Raw genomic sequence first — 18985 nt, forward strand, 5'->3', positions numbered from 1 at the left:
TGCTGCCCTGCTCTGGGAGAGACCCTCAAGGCACAGCAGTGTCTGTCTGTCTGTCCATGGGGCAGAGGGGCCAGCATGGGGGAATGACTTCCCAAATTGCTGCACTGGGGAAATCCTTCACCTCGGTGCCCTGGCTGGGCAGGAGTGCAGAGCAGAGCTGGACAGCCTCAATAAATACCTTCCCAGTGATGACAGCATGTCCCTGCTCCCAAATTTTCAGAAGAGCAGTGATACGGTCCTGTAGCTCTGCCAGCTGATGGTGGCCTTCCGAGTGACATCCATCCTCCAAATGAGCCCGAACTACCCCTGCTCTACCCATCCCCAGGGGGGATTAAAGGAGCAGCCATAAAGATCAAACCTAGACCAAGGGGCTGCAAGACCCACACACTTTTCTTTGTCTCTGTGCACATTTCCATGAAAACCAATCACTTCTGGCCCCTTCCCTGCCGCCCTGCGCAGGCTGCAAGCTCTTGAGGATGATGGTTAATGGGTTTGGAGACTGTCTCCAACATCCTTGGCTCGTTCAAGGGACCTTGCTTACTTGAGGATGTCTGACAAGCAGCTCTCCTCATCCCTTCCAACCCCTGCAGGTCTGGCTGCCCTCCACCCCTCCCCACAGAGGCAGGAAAAGGCACTGGGCTTCTCCATCCCCTCTGCAGAACCTGCTGGCTGCTCATTTCCCTGCTCCTCGCTGCAGCCTCGAGCTCCCCTGTGTCCACCTCCTGCTTCAGGGTGCTGTGCTCATACGGCTCCCCTTGTGCAATTCCAGCCCGATAACACGGGGCTGACACTTCCCTTGGCCAGGGAAAAGGGGCAATGAACATGTGTAGGAATCCCCTCACATATCACAACGGTTTGGGTGGGAAGGGACCTCAAAGCCCACCCAGTTCCAACCCCCTGCCATGGGCAGGGACACCTCCCACTGCATCAGGTAGCTCCAAGCCTCATCCAACCTGGCCTTGAACACCTCCAGGGATGGGGCAGCCACCACTTCTCTGGGCAACCTGGGCCAGGGCCTCCCCAGCCTCACAGCAAAACATTTCTGCCTAAGATCTCATCTCAATCTCTCTTCGTACAACATAAAACCATTTCCCCTCGCTCTGTCCCTGCACTCTGTGATCAAGAGCCCCTCCCCAGCTTTCCTGGAGCCCCTTTCAGTACTGGAGGCTGCTCTAAGGTCTTCCCTCAGCCTTCTCCTCTCCAGGCTGAACAACCCCAACTCTCTCAGACTGTCCTTGTATGGGAGGTGCTTCAGATCATCTTAAAGGTCTGCAACCTCCAACAGATCCATGTCCCTCCTGTACTGAGGACTCCAGAGCTGGATGCAGTAATGATGTTATTGAGCCCCCATCCCCATTAATTGCTGATGGGGGAGGCTGTGGGTCTGCAGCCTTGACCTGGGGGCAGGCAAACAGCACTTTTCTCTCTGCTCTCCTGGCTGCTGCTCCTTGCAGGGACTCCAGGCAGCTTCAAAGGTGATTCCGCTTTGTCCTCCTGGCTCGTGCTTGGCCCGACTGCCTCTGTTTCTTAGAAGTCAGAACTCTTCTTGGAATGGGCAGCTCCTGAAACTGAAGCTGCTCCTCAGGCTGGTGTGATTTCTCGGAAAAAGCCTCGCTTCTCTTTTCTCAGGGCAAGACTTAATCCGCCATGAATTATAGAATCATTTAGGTTGGAAAAGAGCTTTAAGATCATGGACTTCAACCCTTGACCTCAGACTGCCAACCCCATTACTACTAAAGCCTGTCCGTGAGCACCACATCCACATGGCTTTTAAGTCCCTCCAGGCATGGAGACTCCATCACTGCCCTGGGCAGCCTCTGCCAGGGCTCGACAGCCCTTTCCCTGAAGGAATATTTCCCAATATCCAATCTAAACCTCCCATATCTTGAGGCCATTCCCTCTCATCCTATCTTTGTTACTTCGGATAAGAGACCAACATCTTCTCAACCATGGCTCCAACCTTCTTTCCGGGGGCTGCAGAGAGTGATGAGGCCTCCCCTCGGCCTCCTCTTCTCCAGGCTAAACAGGCCCCAGTCCCTTGGCTGCTCCCAGAACCCCTGAGCTCCAGACCCTTCCCCAGTTCTGTTCCCCTTTTCTGGACTCACTCCAGCCCCTCAGTGTTTCCTGGAGTGAAGGGCTCCAACCCCATCCTGAAGATGCAGCATGCCAAGAGGCACCACGTTGGCCAGGCTCCCAGCAGAACCAGCCAGATGAGCGCTCCCAGTGCTCCTGCAGCCCACGGATCTGGTGCCTGCTGAGCTGGAACATCTCCTGCAAGGCATCTGAGGGGTCAGAATGGAGCACTCGTTGCTGCTGGGGCCCAATCCACACTTGGCCAGGTCTGCAGGCAGCTCAACCAGGGACAGCCGGCTGGAGCTGCTCTCCCGCAGATGCACCCCTCCACTGCAGAGACCTCGTCCTGTGGGAGCTGAGCCCCCTGAGGCCCCACAGAGCAAACCTGGCACAAAACACATGGAGTGGGCTGGGCAGCATGAGGGTTAATAAACCCTGCAAAACTTCTGGACTGGTGGATGCAAAGGGAGCCTCTGGGAGAGGGCGCTGGGGATGCAGGGATTGGGAAAGGAGGATTTGGGGTGGTTGACTTCAATGGATAAGGAATTGGCAAAATGGTCTCATCCAGGGAGTAGTGGTCAACAGCTTGATGTCCCAATGGAGATCAGTGATGACTGGTGTTCCTCGGGGGTCCACACTGGGACCGGTGCTGCTTAATATCTTCATTAATGACATGGAGAGCGGGATCATGTGCACCCTCAGCAAGTCTGTAGACAATGCTGAGCTGAGTGGTGCTTTTGACAGGCCTGAGGGACAGGATGTTCTCCATAGGGACCTGGACAGTCTGGAGAAATGAGGATGTGTGAACCTCGTGAGGTTCAATGAGGCCAAGTGCAAGGTCCTACATCTCAGTCAGGGCAATCTGCAGTATCAGTACAGGCTGGGGAATGGATGGATTGAGAGCAGCCCTGAGGAGAAGGACTTGGGGTGCTGGGGGGTGAGAAGCTCAACATAAGACAGCAATGGGTGCTCACAGCCCAGAAACCAACTGCATCCTGGGCTGCATCCAAAGCAGTGGGACCAGCAGGGCCAGGGAGGGGATTCTGCCCCGTTGCTCTGCTCTGGGGAGATCCCACCCAGAACTCTGCATCCATTTCTGGAATCCCCTACATAAGAAGGCTATGAAACAGTTGGAGAGGGTCCAGAGGAGGCCATGGAGATGATTTGAGGGCTGGAGAACTTTCTGTACTAGGGCAGGCTGAGATAATTTGGATTGTTCAGCCTGGAGAGAAGAAGGTTCTGGGGAGACCTTAGAGCAGCCCCCCAGTGCTCAAAGGGGGCTGGTAAGAAAGATGGGGAGGGACTTTTTAGTGGGACCTGGAGCGAAAGGGCAAGAGGGAACAGTTTTAAACTGAATGAGGGGATACTGAGGTGAGATATAAAGCAGAGATTGTTTATGCAGAGGGTGGTGAGGCCCTGGCCCAGGTTGCCCAGAGAAGTCATGGCTGTCCCATCCCTGGAAACACCCAAGGCCGAGCTGGATGGCACTTTGAGCAATTGGATCTGGTTGGGGACATCCCTGCCCACTGCAGGGGTTGCACTGGATGGGCTTTCGTGGTCCTTTCTCACCAAACCAGTCTCTGACTTTGTGATCTGGGGGCAAGAGGAGCAGGGCAGGCAGGTTCCCAGCCCCAAGCCCCATGTGCTGCCCAACCCCTTCTGCCCTTCACCCTGGCCTCAGGCACCTCACTGGTGCTGGACGGGCACCCCAGGCACCCCTGTGCAGAGCTCAGCATGTGATTTAGGAGACTGGAGGGGGTGCCTGGGGCACTGTTGCTGCTTCTGAGCCAAATGGCTCAGCTCCAGCACAAACAGCATCTCAGCATGTTTCACTTTTGCACTGCTCAGGCAATGGCCTGATTTCTGAGAAAGGAAGGACCTCCTCGCTGTCAGCAGAATGGGGCAGCCCACCCAAGCAACGGGGACTGTATAAAGAGAGGGTTTAGGCTGGGCTGACAGCACCCTGGAGCTGCTGAGCACCACAAGGTAGGACCTTGCTGATGAACTCTAGGGCTGGGAGCCGGGCAGGGGTCAGCACGGAGCAGGGAGCTTGTTTGTCTTCTGCTTCTCATTTTGTGTGTTTTCCCATCACTTGAGTGATACCAGGGAAGGAAAAAATGGGTTTTAGGGCAGCAGGTGAATGGTCTCTGCTCTGATTGTGGGCTGGAGGAAGCAGCCTTGGTTTGGTTTCTGTTTGATGAAGCTGGAGGCACCAGCGTGTGTGCAAGGGTTGAGCCGGGAAGGTGGGAAGGAGGAAGGGGACTCGGAGCAGGAGCAGGTGGGGCAGGAGGAGGGATGCGGGGTGACTGAGGGGCAGACTGGTGTCTGCAGAGCTGCAAAGCTTGGCTTCAACGGGGAGGGTGGGGAGGCTTCCCTGCTGGAGTCCATGCCCGGGCTGGGAATCGCTTCCCTGGCCAGGGCTGATCCAGGGCAGGACCCAGCCAGTGGAGGGTCAGAGCCCAGCGGGGCCAGGAGCCAGGGCAGCTGCGGAGCTGTGCGTGTTCCTGCACCCTGATTCCATTTGGTTCCCTGGTCTGAGGACAGGGCTGTGCAAGAACTTGTCTGGGACTTGCCCAGATGAGAATGCGGTGTGAGAGGTGAGGTGGGAAGGCAGCCCTGTGGGTGCTCCCATGGCTTCGGAAGCTGGAATGGATAATTTGGAGAGCATCAGTGATGATAACAGGAAATATTTCTGCAAGGAGTTGCAGCCCTCTTCAGCAGCTTAGGGTGGGGGGCGGGGAATATGTAATTTCCTAATTTCCACCCCGTGGCTTTGTCACTCGTATGCCTATTAAATTTAATCAGAGCACGTCAAAATACTGAGGTGTATCACTGCAAAAGCCATGAGAATTATCCTTGTTAATAGGAATCATGTCATATTCAGAAGTGATCATCAAAGCATTCACATGTTTGACTACTAGATTCACAATCGCTTAACACAAACTAGCACAATTATTATTACCACAATGATAATAATCAATCCTATAATATATTCTACCAGTGAAGCTAACCAACTTTGAATACTAATTCTAAATTTTTGTAACAACCCCACAACCCACCCAATAGAGCCGTCGGTTCCAGACTGTGATCTCACAAACAATCTGTTAGGATGGACTCCAATAATTGCTAAAGTGTTTTGAGCTTCTTCCGCTGTGGATGATGCATTTGGTATAGCAATACAAAACTCATCAATAGAATAATTCAATAACCCACATACACCCTTTTCCTTTGCAAAATCCTATGTATAAACAGTGTATGTTGTTCTTAAGTTAGAACTTGGGTTTCTACACTACAATTACAATTAAGGTGGTAGCTATAAATAATGTAGACAGAAGTTGTCCTGCTGGACAGTTTGTCGTCGTCACCAAACTTTTGAGTTTTTTACACTTCCCTCTTCTTCTGTTAGAATGTCTCCTATTCCAGTGAGATATGCATACCACTTGCTCACAGTGGGCTTCTGAGCTACCCCTTCAGGAGGAGTTTTTCCTTCCATGTTTCAGTATCAGCTGCCACCACCCACTTCTGGGTTTTTTTTTGAGGCATTAGAGAGCGATAGGTGGGATAACAACAAATTTAACTTAGTTTTTAAAGCTTGCTCTCTAAGCTCAGCTTGCCTCAGATCCTCGGCTAACTTCCCTTTCTCCTGCTGGACATTCACAAGCTCTGAATTACAGGCTCTTAGAGTACTTTCCAAGCTAGTGGCTTGATGCCTTAAATTCTCAGATTCCTGTTTATAATTTGCAGCTCTCTGCTTTTTCAGTTCTAGTTCCTCCTTTAAATGATTCAATACTGTTTTGTCCAATTCCTCTTGTAAATCCTTATATGAGGGGGTTGGGTTTTCAAGAGCTTGAGCCTCCTTCTGAGCACAAGACAAACAGGCTCCTAACACTGCACAAATAACCCTTTTACCTTTTCCTTTCCTAGCTTTATATTCCAGGTGAAGTTGCTCACTGCATGAGGCAATTTTGCCTTCATCTTTCCAGTTATCTTTTGCCCAATCTCTCCCTTATGGGGAGGGTTTAAATTTGAATTTTCCCAAGAGCGTGTCTAGTGACATTGCAGACTGCTTATAGGGTTGGTCTCCCAAGATTTGCTGGGAAAAATTCCATTTAACAGGTTTGGCCAGACTAATTTGGCTAGGTGCAATCCCCCTTTCGTTCCAACAACACTCTGGGGTTAGCCTGGGGTGCTGAGGGTGGCTGAAATTCCACTGAGAGTGATGCTCAATTAAACAATTATGGTCTCAATAAAGCAGCACAGTGGAATTGGGGTATTCTTCCCCTTTTAACAAACACAAAGTCCGCTAGTCTAGACAGACTGGGAAATGGGTATGGATAAGGGACCGTATTTACTTATCTGATTAGCCCAAACCCACAATCTGTCCGTAAGACCCGAAGGTCGGGCAGTAGAATCTATCACCCTCGAATAGATGCACAATGATCAGTTGTGACAAAATCTATCTGCATAAGCATTGGGCAACCACCCCTACAGGAAGGTGTGCTTAAAATATAAAGTACTGTGCTACTAATTACGTTATCCTGCCAACTACGCCAATTTTTCTGTCACACCCCAAGGTAGACAGAGTAGGACCCAGAACTGTATTTAAACATTTAGTTTACTGACTATAATGTTACAATTCTAAGTCAAGAATATAAGCTTATGTCTAGGCCAATATTAGCATTCTATAAGGGTTCAAAAAGACTATACAAGCTGTACAGAGTTCGGTGCTGGAGTCCTTAGATGTTTCCTTGAAGCTGCTGCAGGTGAAGTTTCTGCAAACGCTCTTGCGGTGCTTGTGGATTGTGGACAATGTCAGTGGGGGAGTCTCAGGCCAGCTGAGAGGGAGCTCTGGTTTGTGCTTGCTCTTCTTGTTCTCTTATAGTCCCTTCTGGAGTGATAACATCTGGAGTGCCAATCGGCCCAATCTCCTTTACCTTTTATCGGTGGTTCCAATGATAGGGGGACAATGGATTGCAGTGCAACCTCCACCCATGTGTAGGAATCCAGAGAACTCCAGGGCTGTAGATCAGAGCAGCTTCCATCACAATAACTCATACAAATCTTATTAATACGTTTGTTTTGAGGACCACCTCTGAGTGTTTGTTTTGCACCTCCACGTACCTGCTTGGTATGTGGGAGGAGGGGGTGGTGGTGTGTGACCATGGCCAGTTTGGTCATCCCGATAGGCAAATGAGTGCCAGAGACACAATTGCCCATTCTCTCCTACTTATCCTTGCTGCACAGATGGGCTTTGTTATGGCCATTGACGTGGAGTGGCCACCAGACCTTCGCCTAGCCCCTATCCACCCTGTGGCTCAGCAAAGCAGCAGCCTCTTCATCAGCTTGGTGGCGGGGGAGGATGTGTCAGATATGCCCAAATAAGAATGCAGTGTGAAAGGTGAGGTGGGAAGGCATCCCTGTGGGTGCTTCCGTGGCCTTGGAAGCTGGAATGGATAATTTGGAGAACTTCAGTGATGATAACAGGAAAAATTTCTGCAAGGTTCTCCGGCACTGGCAGAGGCTGCCCAGGGCAGTGGTAGAGTCACCACCCCTGGAGGTGTTTAAAAGCTGGGTAGATGAGATGTTCAGGGATCTGGTTTAGTAGTGGACACTTATGGTTGGACTTGATGATCTCAAAGGTCTTTTCCAACCAAGTGATTCTATGATTCTATAACAACTGAGCTTAGTGGCTCTCTGCAAGTGCTTACACAATTGTATGAGGCTTTTTCCTTATTTGTGAAGAAATATGAAGCCATGCTTAACTTCTAAGTGTCCTGGGCACTGGTTTAAGGTCTGTCTGGGCTGGAGTTAATGTTCTCCATCACACCTACGTGGTGCTGTTGTGGGAATGGGAGACTGCCAGAGCGCTGATAATGGGCCAAGGGCGAGGAGCTGGGAGGGGACGGAGCTGGGAAAAGTGACCTGAGTGGATTCATAGAATCACAGAATCACCAGGTTGGAAAAGACCCACTGGATCATTGAGTCCAACCATTCCCATCAATCACTAAGCCATGCCCCTCAGCACCTCATCCACCCGTCCCTTAAACCCCTCCAGGGAAGGTGACTCAACCACCTCCCTGGGCAGCCTCTGCCAGTGACCAATGACCCTTTCTGTGAAATATCTTTTCCTAATGTTCAGCCTAAACCTCCCCTGGTGGAGCTTGAGGCCATTCCCTCTCGTCCTGTCCCCTGTCACTTGGGAGAAGAGCCCAGCACCCTCCTCTCCACAACCTCCTTTCAGGTAGTTGTAGAGAGTAATGAGGTCTCCCCTCAGCCTCCTCTTGCGAGGCACAGTGTTGTGCTCAGCAATCAAAGGGAAGGAGGAGGAAGGTGTGCCTGCAACATTTATCTTCCCAAGCAGCCATCATGCATGCTGAGACTTTGTCTCCCAGGGAGCGTCTGGACATTGCCCACTGATGGGAAGTAGGTTAATCATAGAAACATGGAATAGTTTGGGTTGGGAGGGACCTTAAAGCCCATCCAGTTCCAACCTCCTGCCACGGGCAGGGACACCTCCCACTGCATCAGGTTGCTCCAAGCCCCATCCAACCTGGCCTCGAACACCTCCAGGGATGGGGCAGCCACCGCTGCTCTGGGCAACCTGGGCCAGGGTCTCACCAGCCTCACAGCAAAACATTTCTGCCTAAGATCTCATCTCCATCTCCCCTCTCGTAGCTGAATACCATTCCCCTCATCCTGCCCCTGCACTCCTGGATCAAGAGCCCCTCCCCAGCTTTCCTGGAGCCCATTTCAGTACTGGAGGCTGCCCTAAGGTCTCCCCGAAGCCTTCTCTTCTCTAGGCTGAACAATCCCAACTATCTCAGTGTGTCCTCAGATGGGAGGTGCTCCTGCCCTTAGATCATCTTTGTGGCCTCCTCCTACACCCCCTTTCTCCATGGCACGGGTTTGGATCTGGATGGGCTTTAAGGTCCCTTCCCACCCAAACTATCCTACGATTCAGGGCCCAGCCTGGCCTTCCTCCCTGTGATGTTGTTACGGTGCACAGCAGGCATTACTGCCCCAGCCTGAGGCACCTTCTGGGCACCTTTTGCCATGTACATAAGACGCTCTGAAAGCAGGAGATATATACTTTGAAAACTGTCCCTGGGCTCCTGTACAAAACAGGCAGGTGGGTTTAGGTCTCAGACAAAATCCCAGTCTGGTCACCACCCTAAAAGAGGCCCTGATGAGTCTTTGCTGGCTGGGCTATCATCACTGGTGGAGAAATGATGGGCTCCGCTTCTCCCTGGAATGAATCCTCTATGTCAATGGGTTGCATCCCCTGACTATCTGGTCTTCTCCTTTAGGATTTTGGGCCTTTCCTTCCTGGTGTTTTTCTTCTTGAATTCTTCTTCTTAACACCCCAACCTTGTCTACCACGCTTGCCACAGCTGAGCTGGAGACCTTGGCTGCCTGTGTCATCTGGAAACCCAACTGTGACCAAAAGGAACACCTGCTGTGAGGTGAGATGAATTAGAGCCCACATCCATTGAGCATATTGTCTCAATCTTCACTGTCTTTAAAGGAAAAGCTGACATTAAAGGCTCTGGAAGGGTCCAAGGTCCCTGTCCCAGGTGCCTTGGATTAATACCTGTGTGTTTGGTGTGGTTTCTGGCATGAGAACTGAATGCACAGGAAGGTTTTTTGCACTGAATAAATCTCTTCAATATCCAATGGAACTGAGACAGAGACAATTGTCAGGTTTATATGGCAGTGTGGAAAATACAGGTGTACACGCACAGGGACAGTTAGAGTGTCAGCTTCCTCAAGGTCAGCAGTCAAGGACTTCCTAATGGTTGGGGATAAGAAGTGAAGGGGGAAACAATAAACAACCCACAAAGGGACACAAACAGTACAGACAGGGAGGCCTGGAGACAGTGACAAAGCCCCAAATTCTCCAATCACTAACAACTGGCTGACAGGAAGCTCCAGAACAGCTCTGGAGAGGGACAACTTGGATTTTTTCCCATCCATTGGGGTAGGAATGGTGTGTGTCCCGAGAACCATCTCCTGGGGGAAATGGGCATGAGCGAGGGGCTCTGCACTGGCAGTTGGAATGGGGTCACAGCCTGTGTGCCTGGTGCTGAGTATTTGGGGTGAGGCATCCTGTGAGAGTGGGGCGCCCATGAGTTGAGTGTGTGTGTGCTTCTGCTGGTGAGCAGCAAGCTGGACCAGCCAGCAGGGAGGACACCCTTGGGCTGGAAGGAGGGTGCAAGATGCAGGCAGGGGGGTTGGATGGACAGAGGGACTGTGCTGGTGCTTGAGGGATCCAGGAACACCTGCAGCTGTCTGTATGTACAGAATCATAGAATCATTAAGGTCAGAAAAGACCTCCAAGCTCATTCAGTCCAACCATCGGTCCAGCCCCGCTGTATGCCACAGCCACACTGTTTTTGAACCCCTCCAGGGATGGGGACTCCCCCACTGCCCTGGGCAGCCTCTGCCAGGGCTTCACAACTCTTTCAGTACAGAGATTTTTCCCAATATCCAGTCTAAACCTTCCCTGGTGCAACTTGAGGCCATTTCCTCTCATCCTCTCACTTGTTACTTGCTTGAAGAGATCAACACCCACCTGGATCCAACTGCCTTTTAGGAGCTGCAGAGAGCAATGAGGTCTCCCTCAGCCTCCTCTTCTCCAGACTAAACAGCCCCAGGGCCCTCAGTTGGTCTCAGAACCCCTGGGCTCCAGCCCCTTCCCCAGCTCCATTCTCCTTCTCCGAATGCGCTCCAGCCCCTCAAGGTCCTTCTTGGAGTGAGGGGCCCAAAACTGAACCCAGGATTCGAGGTGCAGCCTCACCAGCGCTGAGTGCAGGGGGACGATCCCTTCCCTGCTCCTGCTGGCCACCCCATGGCTGATCCAAGCCAGGATGCTGTTGGCCTTCTTGGCCATCTGGGCCACTGCTGGCTCATGTTAAGCTGCTGTTGACCAGTATCCCCAGGTCCTTTTCCTCTGGGCAGCTTTCCAGCCACTCCTCCCCAAGCCTGGAGCGCTGTGTGGGGTTGTTGTGACCAGAGTGCAGAACTGTGTATTTATAAGTCCTGTTTGGTATACATGGGTGCTGTTGAAGGCACCACCTTGTCCATGGCAGGTTGTGTGGCCAAGTCCGCGTGCGTGCGTATGCATGTATGTGTGTGTGTACATGCTTTCTCTGGGATACACACTTAGCTTCAGGGTTGAACTTGCAAACAGGAAAGCAGCAGGTGCATCCATTGTCCCAGACAGAGCTCCCCTTGTCTTGGAGCATCCCAGGCTGGGCTCCAGCAGCCACGTAGGAGGAGTCCCCTCAGCCTGCAGCTGCTGGCGAACCCTCCTACTAGAGGCTGGGGCCTCTTACAACGTGCCTTAAAGAAAGTATGTTTTCTTCTTCTGCAGCCATGGGTTCACAGGAGGACATTCCAGAGGATGAAAAGGCATTTCTTGCTAAAAAACTACTAGCAGAAGCATGTGAGAAAGAAGGACTGGATGATGGATACTGGGTCCCCAAACTGTCTGAGACACTGGGAGTCAAGTCTAGAGAAGCCCTGAAGCATCTGCAATATGAAGATTACCTTAAGCTGGAGTGCCAAGTACGGCATCCCTGGGAAGCAAAGGCACTCCAAAAGCTCCTGGAAATAATGGACAAAACCCCAACTTTTGAGGAGCTGCAGAAGAAGCGCTTGGAGATGACAAAACAGAGACAAGAAGAGGCCAAGCTGGCTCTGATGGAGCTGAAAGAAATGCACACCAGCCACAGCAACAGCAATGATGATATAAGAAAGAAAGAGGAGGCTCTGTGGCAAGCTTTAGAGATTCCCAAAGAGTGCTGGGTATCACCAGAGAAGTCAACGTTGAAGTTGCTGGAGAAAATCCAGAAGCAGCTGGAACAGCAGGAGTCGTCAGTGTGCAAGGGTGAGAATGTCTCTGATGTGGAGGTCCTGAGGCGGGCATCAGGGGGACTGGCCCTGCAGGGCATTTACAGGACCAGCAGCCTTGCGGATGCACTGGAAAAGCGAGACCAGCTCATCAGGATTCCTGATGGATTCAAACTTACTGGTCCAGAGCAAGGATCGCTGCTTGAGACAAAGGAGTTCTCCTCCTCTGCAGCAGAAGCCACTTTCAGCAAGTCCATGGAGCAGCTGGGGTTCAGCATCAGCATTTCTGCCAAAGTCGGGCTTTGGGGGTTTCATGGTGAAGCTGATGTGAATTATAGCAGGTCCTCGCAGTCGGAAGATACCTGCCAGGCCCGCTCTGAGCACAGCTACATTTGCACCACCAAGTACCACTACATCCCTCTGGCCTCCTGCTACTTCCAAAAGCATCAGCTTCTCCTCTCAGATGCAGCCCTGCGGGAGCTGCAAAACATCGAGTATCTTTTGAGCATCACTCAGGAAGCGGACAGACCCAACATGCTGAGAAGCAGGTGCGCGAGCTTCTTCAACAGGTTTGGGTCCCATGTAAACCAGGGTCCCCTCCACTTTGGGGGGATATTCTGGTGGAAAGCATCCGTGGAAGGGTTCAGAGCTGAGCAGCGGGAAGAGATGAAGCGGCAAGCATCTGAAGCTCTGAATGGCTACATCGGGGCCAGCTTCAGCCTCTTCGGTGTCAACACAACAGTGAATTTTTCAAAATCCAAGTCACAGGCTTCTTTTCAGGGAAAAGATGAAAGGAGTGCCCAAACGGAGCTTCAGCTCTACGTGACCAACACAGGGGGGCCCTCAGAGACTGATTGTCTTCCTCAGTGGAAATCAGGGCTTGTAACTAATAACACAACCTGGTGTGTTATTGACCGAGGCTTTCAGCTGATCCCCGTGTGGGATATAATCCTGTTCAATCACAGCAGTGACTTTAAATCTGTCTGTCAACTGAGCAGCTGCCTCAGGACTGAGTATGAGGCGCTAACGCATCAGAGCGTCAGCACCATGTTTGGAGAGGAACTGGTCAGTGCAGTGGAAGAGGCCAGAGCTTTCATGGAGTTCATGAAGGCCTGGGAGGCGACAGTGGATGAAAGGAAACTGCTCAAGCTGATACATTTCAAACAGAATCTGAATGAAAAAACCAAAAACCATAGTGTCTGGATCAATGTATGCCTGTCAGACAAAGCGCTGCAGGAGTTCCTGGTGAATACCGTTCAGTTTTGCAAGGAGTCACCTCCGGAAAACATCATCTATATCAAGTCTCTGTTGAGATGCCTCCTGGAGCCTCATGTCTATTCTGTCAAGGACTTCCCCAGGTCTTCCTTCATTATGCAATGGATCTTCCACACCGAGGACACGCATTCTGAAACTCCCAATGTTTCCGAGCTTAAAGATCTCCTCGAGACACTGCAGCAAATGAAGGAGCACATCCAGGAAGTCACCTATGCACCAGAAACCTCTGCATCTGCTGTTCACGAAGCAAAGATAAAAGCCACCTTGACTGCAAGCCTAGCTGTTTATTCCTTACTCCAGTTTCTCCAGGAAAGGGCCCAGAAAGACATAGAACTCTTGGTGCTCTTAATTACGACCAGCACGGGATACCAGGTGGAAAGGAACACTTTTCAGTACCTCCTTGGGTGTCCACAAATTAACTTCATGATAAATGAAATAGAAATGGGACATAAGGATTATCTGGATCTGAAGGAGCAAGATGATTACAGAGCGCAAGCTTTCCTGCTGCTGACAGGTCTCACTGTAGCACCTGAACATAAGGAAATGTCCTTTGAGAAGAAGAGTGAGCGTCTAGCTTTCATGGAAGATCAAATGAAAAACTTATGGTCCACAGAGATAAAAACTCTCCTCAAAAAACACAGTGGGTTCAAAGACTGGGAGACGCTGGAAAGCGACTTGCATTCTTTGATCAGTGGGCGCTTGGATGAGACATGTGATGAAATGAATAAACACAGTATAATCAAAGACATGGAAGACACTTTTCAAAAGGCAGAGCCTTCCAGTCAGTCTGAATCCAAATTAGAATGCAGCAAATCCACAGCAAATCAAGCCAGTACAAACCAAGAGTTCCTCCACTTGCTTAAGCGCCTTGGACTAGAAAGTCACTATCCAAGAAAAATGAGGACAGAAGATTTCCACATCATACACATGTCTTTACATGACAGCCAGCCCAGCAAGGACAGTGAACTACCATTTTACTTCTTGCAAAAGCTATTAACTGTGGATTATCGGGTGAGGTACCTGACTTGCAAGGACGAGAGCAACCCAGGACTCGGCACAGTGCCAAAACCCACAGAGCAAGAGCACGAAGCCTCTGATTCCTTCGATGATTTTTTCACTGATTTCGAGGAAGAAGCCTCTGAATCTGCCACCACAGACAGTTGTGTGCACCCCATGGACCTCCAGATGGCAATTTTTCATTGTGCAGATGACTTCATGAGACAGTACATTTCAACAAAGCTCGCTTTCTGCCAATTTGCATTACCTCTCCTGGTACCAAACCCATGTACTTCACAGATAGAGTTCCCCCTCTGGTCCCTCAGCCAAATCAAAAGGAGCTGGAAAGGGGTTGAGAAGTCAGGAAGAATTAATAGTTACAAAAACAAACTCATTTATCAGGCAGAGACACCCATCGTGTCCTTCATACGAATTGGCCACTCTCCCTCCTCTTCCAAGTCACAGATCCTGAATGCTCTGCTGAGCAAAAAGCATGACACATTTTTCCACCGACATTGCAAAGGCAGCACCAAGGACTGTTTGCTGATGAAAGGGGTTGTGGAAATCTACTGGTACTGTCCCCGTGGCAGTGACGATGACAGCTTTGACTGCTGTGTTGCTTTCTGCAACCTGCACGGAGATGCCAGGGATCACGAGGCACAACTACAGTTCTTACATGAGATATCTGCTGTGAATGTGGCTTTCATATCCGAGTCTGATCAGAGTGACAAGACAGGAATGAAGATTTTACGTGACCTGTGGCAGTCACAAAAGCCTTTGATTTGTCTTTTCACTGAAAAAGAGAATGCTGCAGTTGGCCGATCGAACCAAAACATAAAAATAGGCATCAAGAACAAAAATGAAGCAGAATTAATGGGTGAGCTGACAAAAACAATCAGGAATCTCCTGGAAGGGTCTAACGTGCTCTTCAGCCTGGATGCCTGCGTGGACAGAGCTCGCAATCATGGATTCTTAGTTGATGAGGATACAGATGCATGTGTGACAGCCAAAGAAAATGCAAAAGCACTGGTGAATCTTCTAAAGAGAGAGAAGTTGTTTGAGATCAAATCCCAGCTACTGCCTCTTCAAGGAAAACTGTGGTACATGTGGTGCAAAAAGGACAAAGAACTCACTCGCTTGCAGGAAAAGAGGAACAAGAGCATAGAGCATCATCGGAGCCAAATTGAATTAGAGAAGTCACAGATACGAAGAAAGCAACGAGAGCAAGCATTCCCCCTCAACGAGCTGATGAAATCGGTCCTTACCTTTCTCCAGTCACAGCCAGCAGATACCAAGAAATACTTCCTGCAGTGGATGAAGGTCTTTATGGATGACCTGTCCTCCGATCACCTTGACGAACTGAAGAGAAAATATCATGAGCTGTGGTCTAAAATCCTGGCAATAAAGCAAAGCAATGAGAAAAACATTCTGAAAACTAAGCTGCTAAGAGAGTTAGATGCCCTCTCCAATGAAATCAACGATTCATCCATTGGCCTTGAGCATATTTTGAGAGAGGTGGGGCAGATTTACGAAGCTCTGGAATCAGTGAATTCAGAGGATAAATGTTTTGTCAGACTACCTGAAATTGCAGCCAATCTGATGATTTCAGGGTATCCCATCGAGCTGATGGATGGTGATGCTTCTTATGTGCCATTACGCTGGGTCGGAGCAATCTTTGACAGATTAATTGAGAAGCTAGGGGATAAACGAGTATTTGTTCTTTCAGTGCTTGGAATCCAGAGCACAGGGAAGTCAACCCTGTTGAATGCCATGTTTGGTCTTCAGTTTAATGTCAGTGCAGGCCGGTGCACCCGGGGTGCCTTTATGCAGCTAATTAAAGTGGATGAGAAGCTGCAACAAGACTTGGGCTTTGATTACATGCTGGTTGTTGACACAGAGGGACTTCGTGCCATAGAGATGGCCAATAAACAGTCCCTTAATCATGACAATGAGCTAGCCGCCTTTGTCATTGGCATCGGCAACATGACTCTGATCAATATCTTTGGAGAGAATCCTTCAGAAATGCAAGACGTCCTTCAGATTGCTGTGCAGGCTTTTCTGAGGATGAAGCAAGTAAAGCTTTCTCCAAGCTGCCTCTTTGTGCACCAAAATGTGGGAGAAATAACTGCCAAGGAACAGAACATGGAGGGACAAAGGCGTCTGCAGGAAAAGCTGGATGATATGACCATGACGGCTGCCCAGCAGGAGTTCTGTGACGTCTCCTGCTTCAGCGACGTCATCCACTTTGATGTGAATACCCACATTCATTACTTTGCTCACCTATGGGAAGGAAACCCCCCAATGGCACCACCCAACCCCACCTACAGCCAGAACGTTCAGGAATTAAAGTGCAAAATCCTCCAAGCTGCCAAGAAATCACAGGGCAGCATTTTGAACCTCTCGAGCTTGAACGTTCGCATTAGTGACCTCTGGAATGCATTGCTGAATGAAAACTTTGTTTTCAGCTTCAAGAATTCAGTGGAGATCGCTGCATACAAGCAACTGGAAACTGCATTCAGTCAGTGGACCTGGAAGCTGAGGAGTCACATTTTAGACTTGCAAATGAAACTGGAGAATAAAGTTCAGAACGGGGGCTTGCAGACAATCACCATAGAAGACCTCGAAAATCAAGTGCAAGAGACAAATGATGACATTATGAAACACATGGAAAAGTATTTCAGTGAAAACAGGGACTGTGAGATACTGATCCAGTGGCGAAACAGCACGGAAATGAAGCTGAAAGATCTAAAAGAATCTCTTCTTAAAGAAACTAAAAAGAAGTGTGAGAATCTCATTGAACTGAAGAGGAACCAGTGTAAACTGGATGAAAGGAAGTCAGAATATGAAAACAAGCTCTTGAAAAAGAGTAGGCAGTTGGCTCTCACTCTAAAAGGCCAGAGCCTAAGTGAGAGGGAACTCGGAGACCACTTCCTTTCTCTCTGGGCACACTGGGTCACTGAAGTCTCCTCTGCTGCTCCCCCTTTGGAACAGGCTAACATTGACGTGGAAATAGAAGATGTCCTTCTAGACCGCTTTAAGGAGCCTAATCTACATACACGAATCAGGACATTTCCCAGCAGCAGAGTATTTCCTTTTAATTTAGAGAAACATGTCACTAAGAAAAGATCTTGGAAATTCTTCGCTAAGAATATTGATGATGTTGATATGAACAATATACGCTACATCACAGACAACATCACGACGTGCGTGAAAGCAAACATTGACAAGAAGGAAATGGAGAAAAGGGATTACAGTCGAAGTTTTATTCATGAAATACTAAATGAAGTGGAGAAGGGTATGAACTGTGTCCCTAGCAGTGGAAATTATAGTCTTAATAAAGATTACAAGATAGATTTATCACTGTTTCTGTGTAAAATGGCATCAGAGAGGTTCAAAGCCATGCAGGCAGCATTCCGAAAAGCGAACGATCCAGCTGTCTACCTGGAGAGCAAGAGAGAAGTTTTCTTTAAATGCTTTCAGATTTCCTGCCAAGGAGCTACTTCTATCACCATGTTTGCTAGTTTCCTATGTGACAAGATTGCCCCAGCTCTTCACGAGGTGGTCTACGAGAGGACGGCTCTTGCCATAGCTCAAGATATGAAGGGTAAAATCCCAGATTTCACTGGCAACAGATCCTCTCTGGAAGTTTGCATACTGAGATACCTGGCGGAAGAGGAAAACTTTGAGAAATTCAAGGAGTACCTTAGTTCTCCAGAAAGTTTTTTTAAGAATTACATTAAGATGCGTGTGGAGATGTACTGTTTAGATAAGAACAGGAGGCTGGAGAAGTTTTTAGATGACTCCCTTACTCACTACTATGAGAACATCCAGTCCGCTGTTTTCACATCAACCAACGTCGTCAAAGACAGAAAAGACAGAAATGATAAAATCTCCCTTTGGCTGGATGAATTTTGCAACACACTTAAAGAGGTGCTACGCTTGCCCAGGAGTGAACTGAAGGGCATTGAGCATCAGGAGATAACAGACATAGAGTTCCTGAATAATGCCATGACAGAAGCACTGGCTCCTCTGAAGGATCGTCTCAAGGGCAAGTTTGCTGATGCTGATTTGAGCTCTTTTGCAACGCAGCCTCATACAATCCTGGCTGATCAGTTTGCAGGGTGCTGGGAGCAGTGTCCCTTTTGTGGGGCTGTTTGCACAAACACTATGCCGAAACACGATGGGCAGCATCAGGTTGTCTTCCATCGTCCACAAGTCTTGCAAAGGTACAAGTGGCATAAAACAGATAATCTGGTCATTGATATTTGTTCCAGCAGTGTTGCAAGTAACTGTTTGTTCAGAATTGGTGAAGATAAGTGGATCCCCTACAAGACATACTGGGAAGCGGGACCTCCTTATTCCACCTGGAACATTCTTGCAGATCCGTCCATGCAAGCGTACTGGAAATGGTTTGTGTCTCATTTCAGGACAGAGCTAGAAAAAAGGTACAATGGGAAATTTCATGGCAAAGGAGAGATCCCTGCTTCGTGGAACACAATTACAAAGCAGGAAGTACTTAAAGAACTGGAGAAGCCAGGTATGGCCAAGTTGATATGAAGGAAGAACCACGACTGCTTTGCATTTTAAAAGAACATAGTACAAGTCTACTCACAAAATATTGTTATAATGACTACGACCTTAAGCCACATGAAGAAAACAGTATCTAATTGCTCACAAAGTTGGGTGAAACATGGCGTGCCGCTCCTGCCACTGCTCAGAAATTCCCTTGTTTCATGATAAAGTCAGAAACCCCTTCCCTTCTTGCCATAAACCTTCACTTTGTCTCAGT

At 49.3% G+C, this 18985-nt stretch overlaps 1 protein-coding gene across 2 annotated transcripts; it reads left to right on the forward strand.

Moving 5' to 3' along the window:
* Positions 1 to 3925: 3925 nt before the first annotated feature.
* On the forward strand, positions 3926 to 18985 carry LOC138717218 (interferon-induced very large GTPase 1-like). 2 transcript variants are annotated; one of them, XM_069850589.1, is made up of 2 exons: positions 3926 to 4059; positions 11447 to 18985. In XM_069850589.1, the coding sequence occupies exon 2, from the start codon at positions 11449 to 11451 to the stop codon at positions 18751 to 18753; it is 7305 nt and encodes a 2434-aa protein (XP_069706690.1). In that variant the 5' UTR covers positions 3926 to 4059; positions 11447 to 11448; the 3' UTR covers positions 18754 to 18985. The 2 variants fall into 2 exon arrangements, with proteins under 2 accessions (XP_069706690.1, XP_069706689.1); XM_069850588.1 differs by lacking the exon at positions 3926 to 4059 and adding an exon at positions 9418 to 9536.

The sequence above is a fragment of the Phaenicophaeus curvirostris genome, chromosome 2 (assembly GCF_032191515.1).
Source record: "Phaenicophaeus curvirostris isolate KB17595 chromosome 2, BPBGC_Pcur_1.0, whole genome shotgun sequence".
Classification (NCBI taxonomy): domain Eukaryota; kingdom Metazoa; phylum Chordata; class Aves; order Cuculiformes; family Cuculidae; genus Phaenicophaeus; species Phaenicophaeus curvirostris.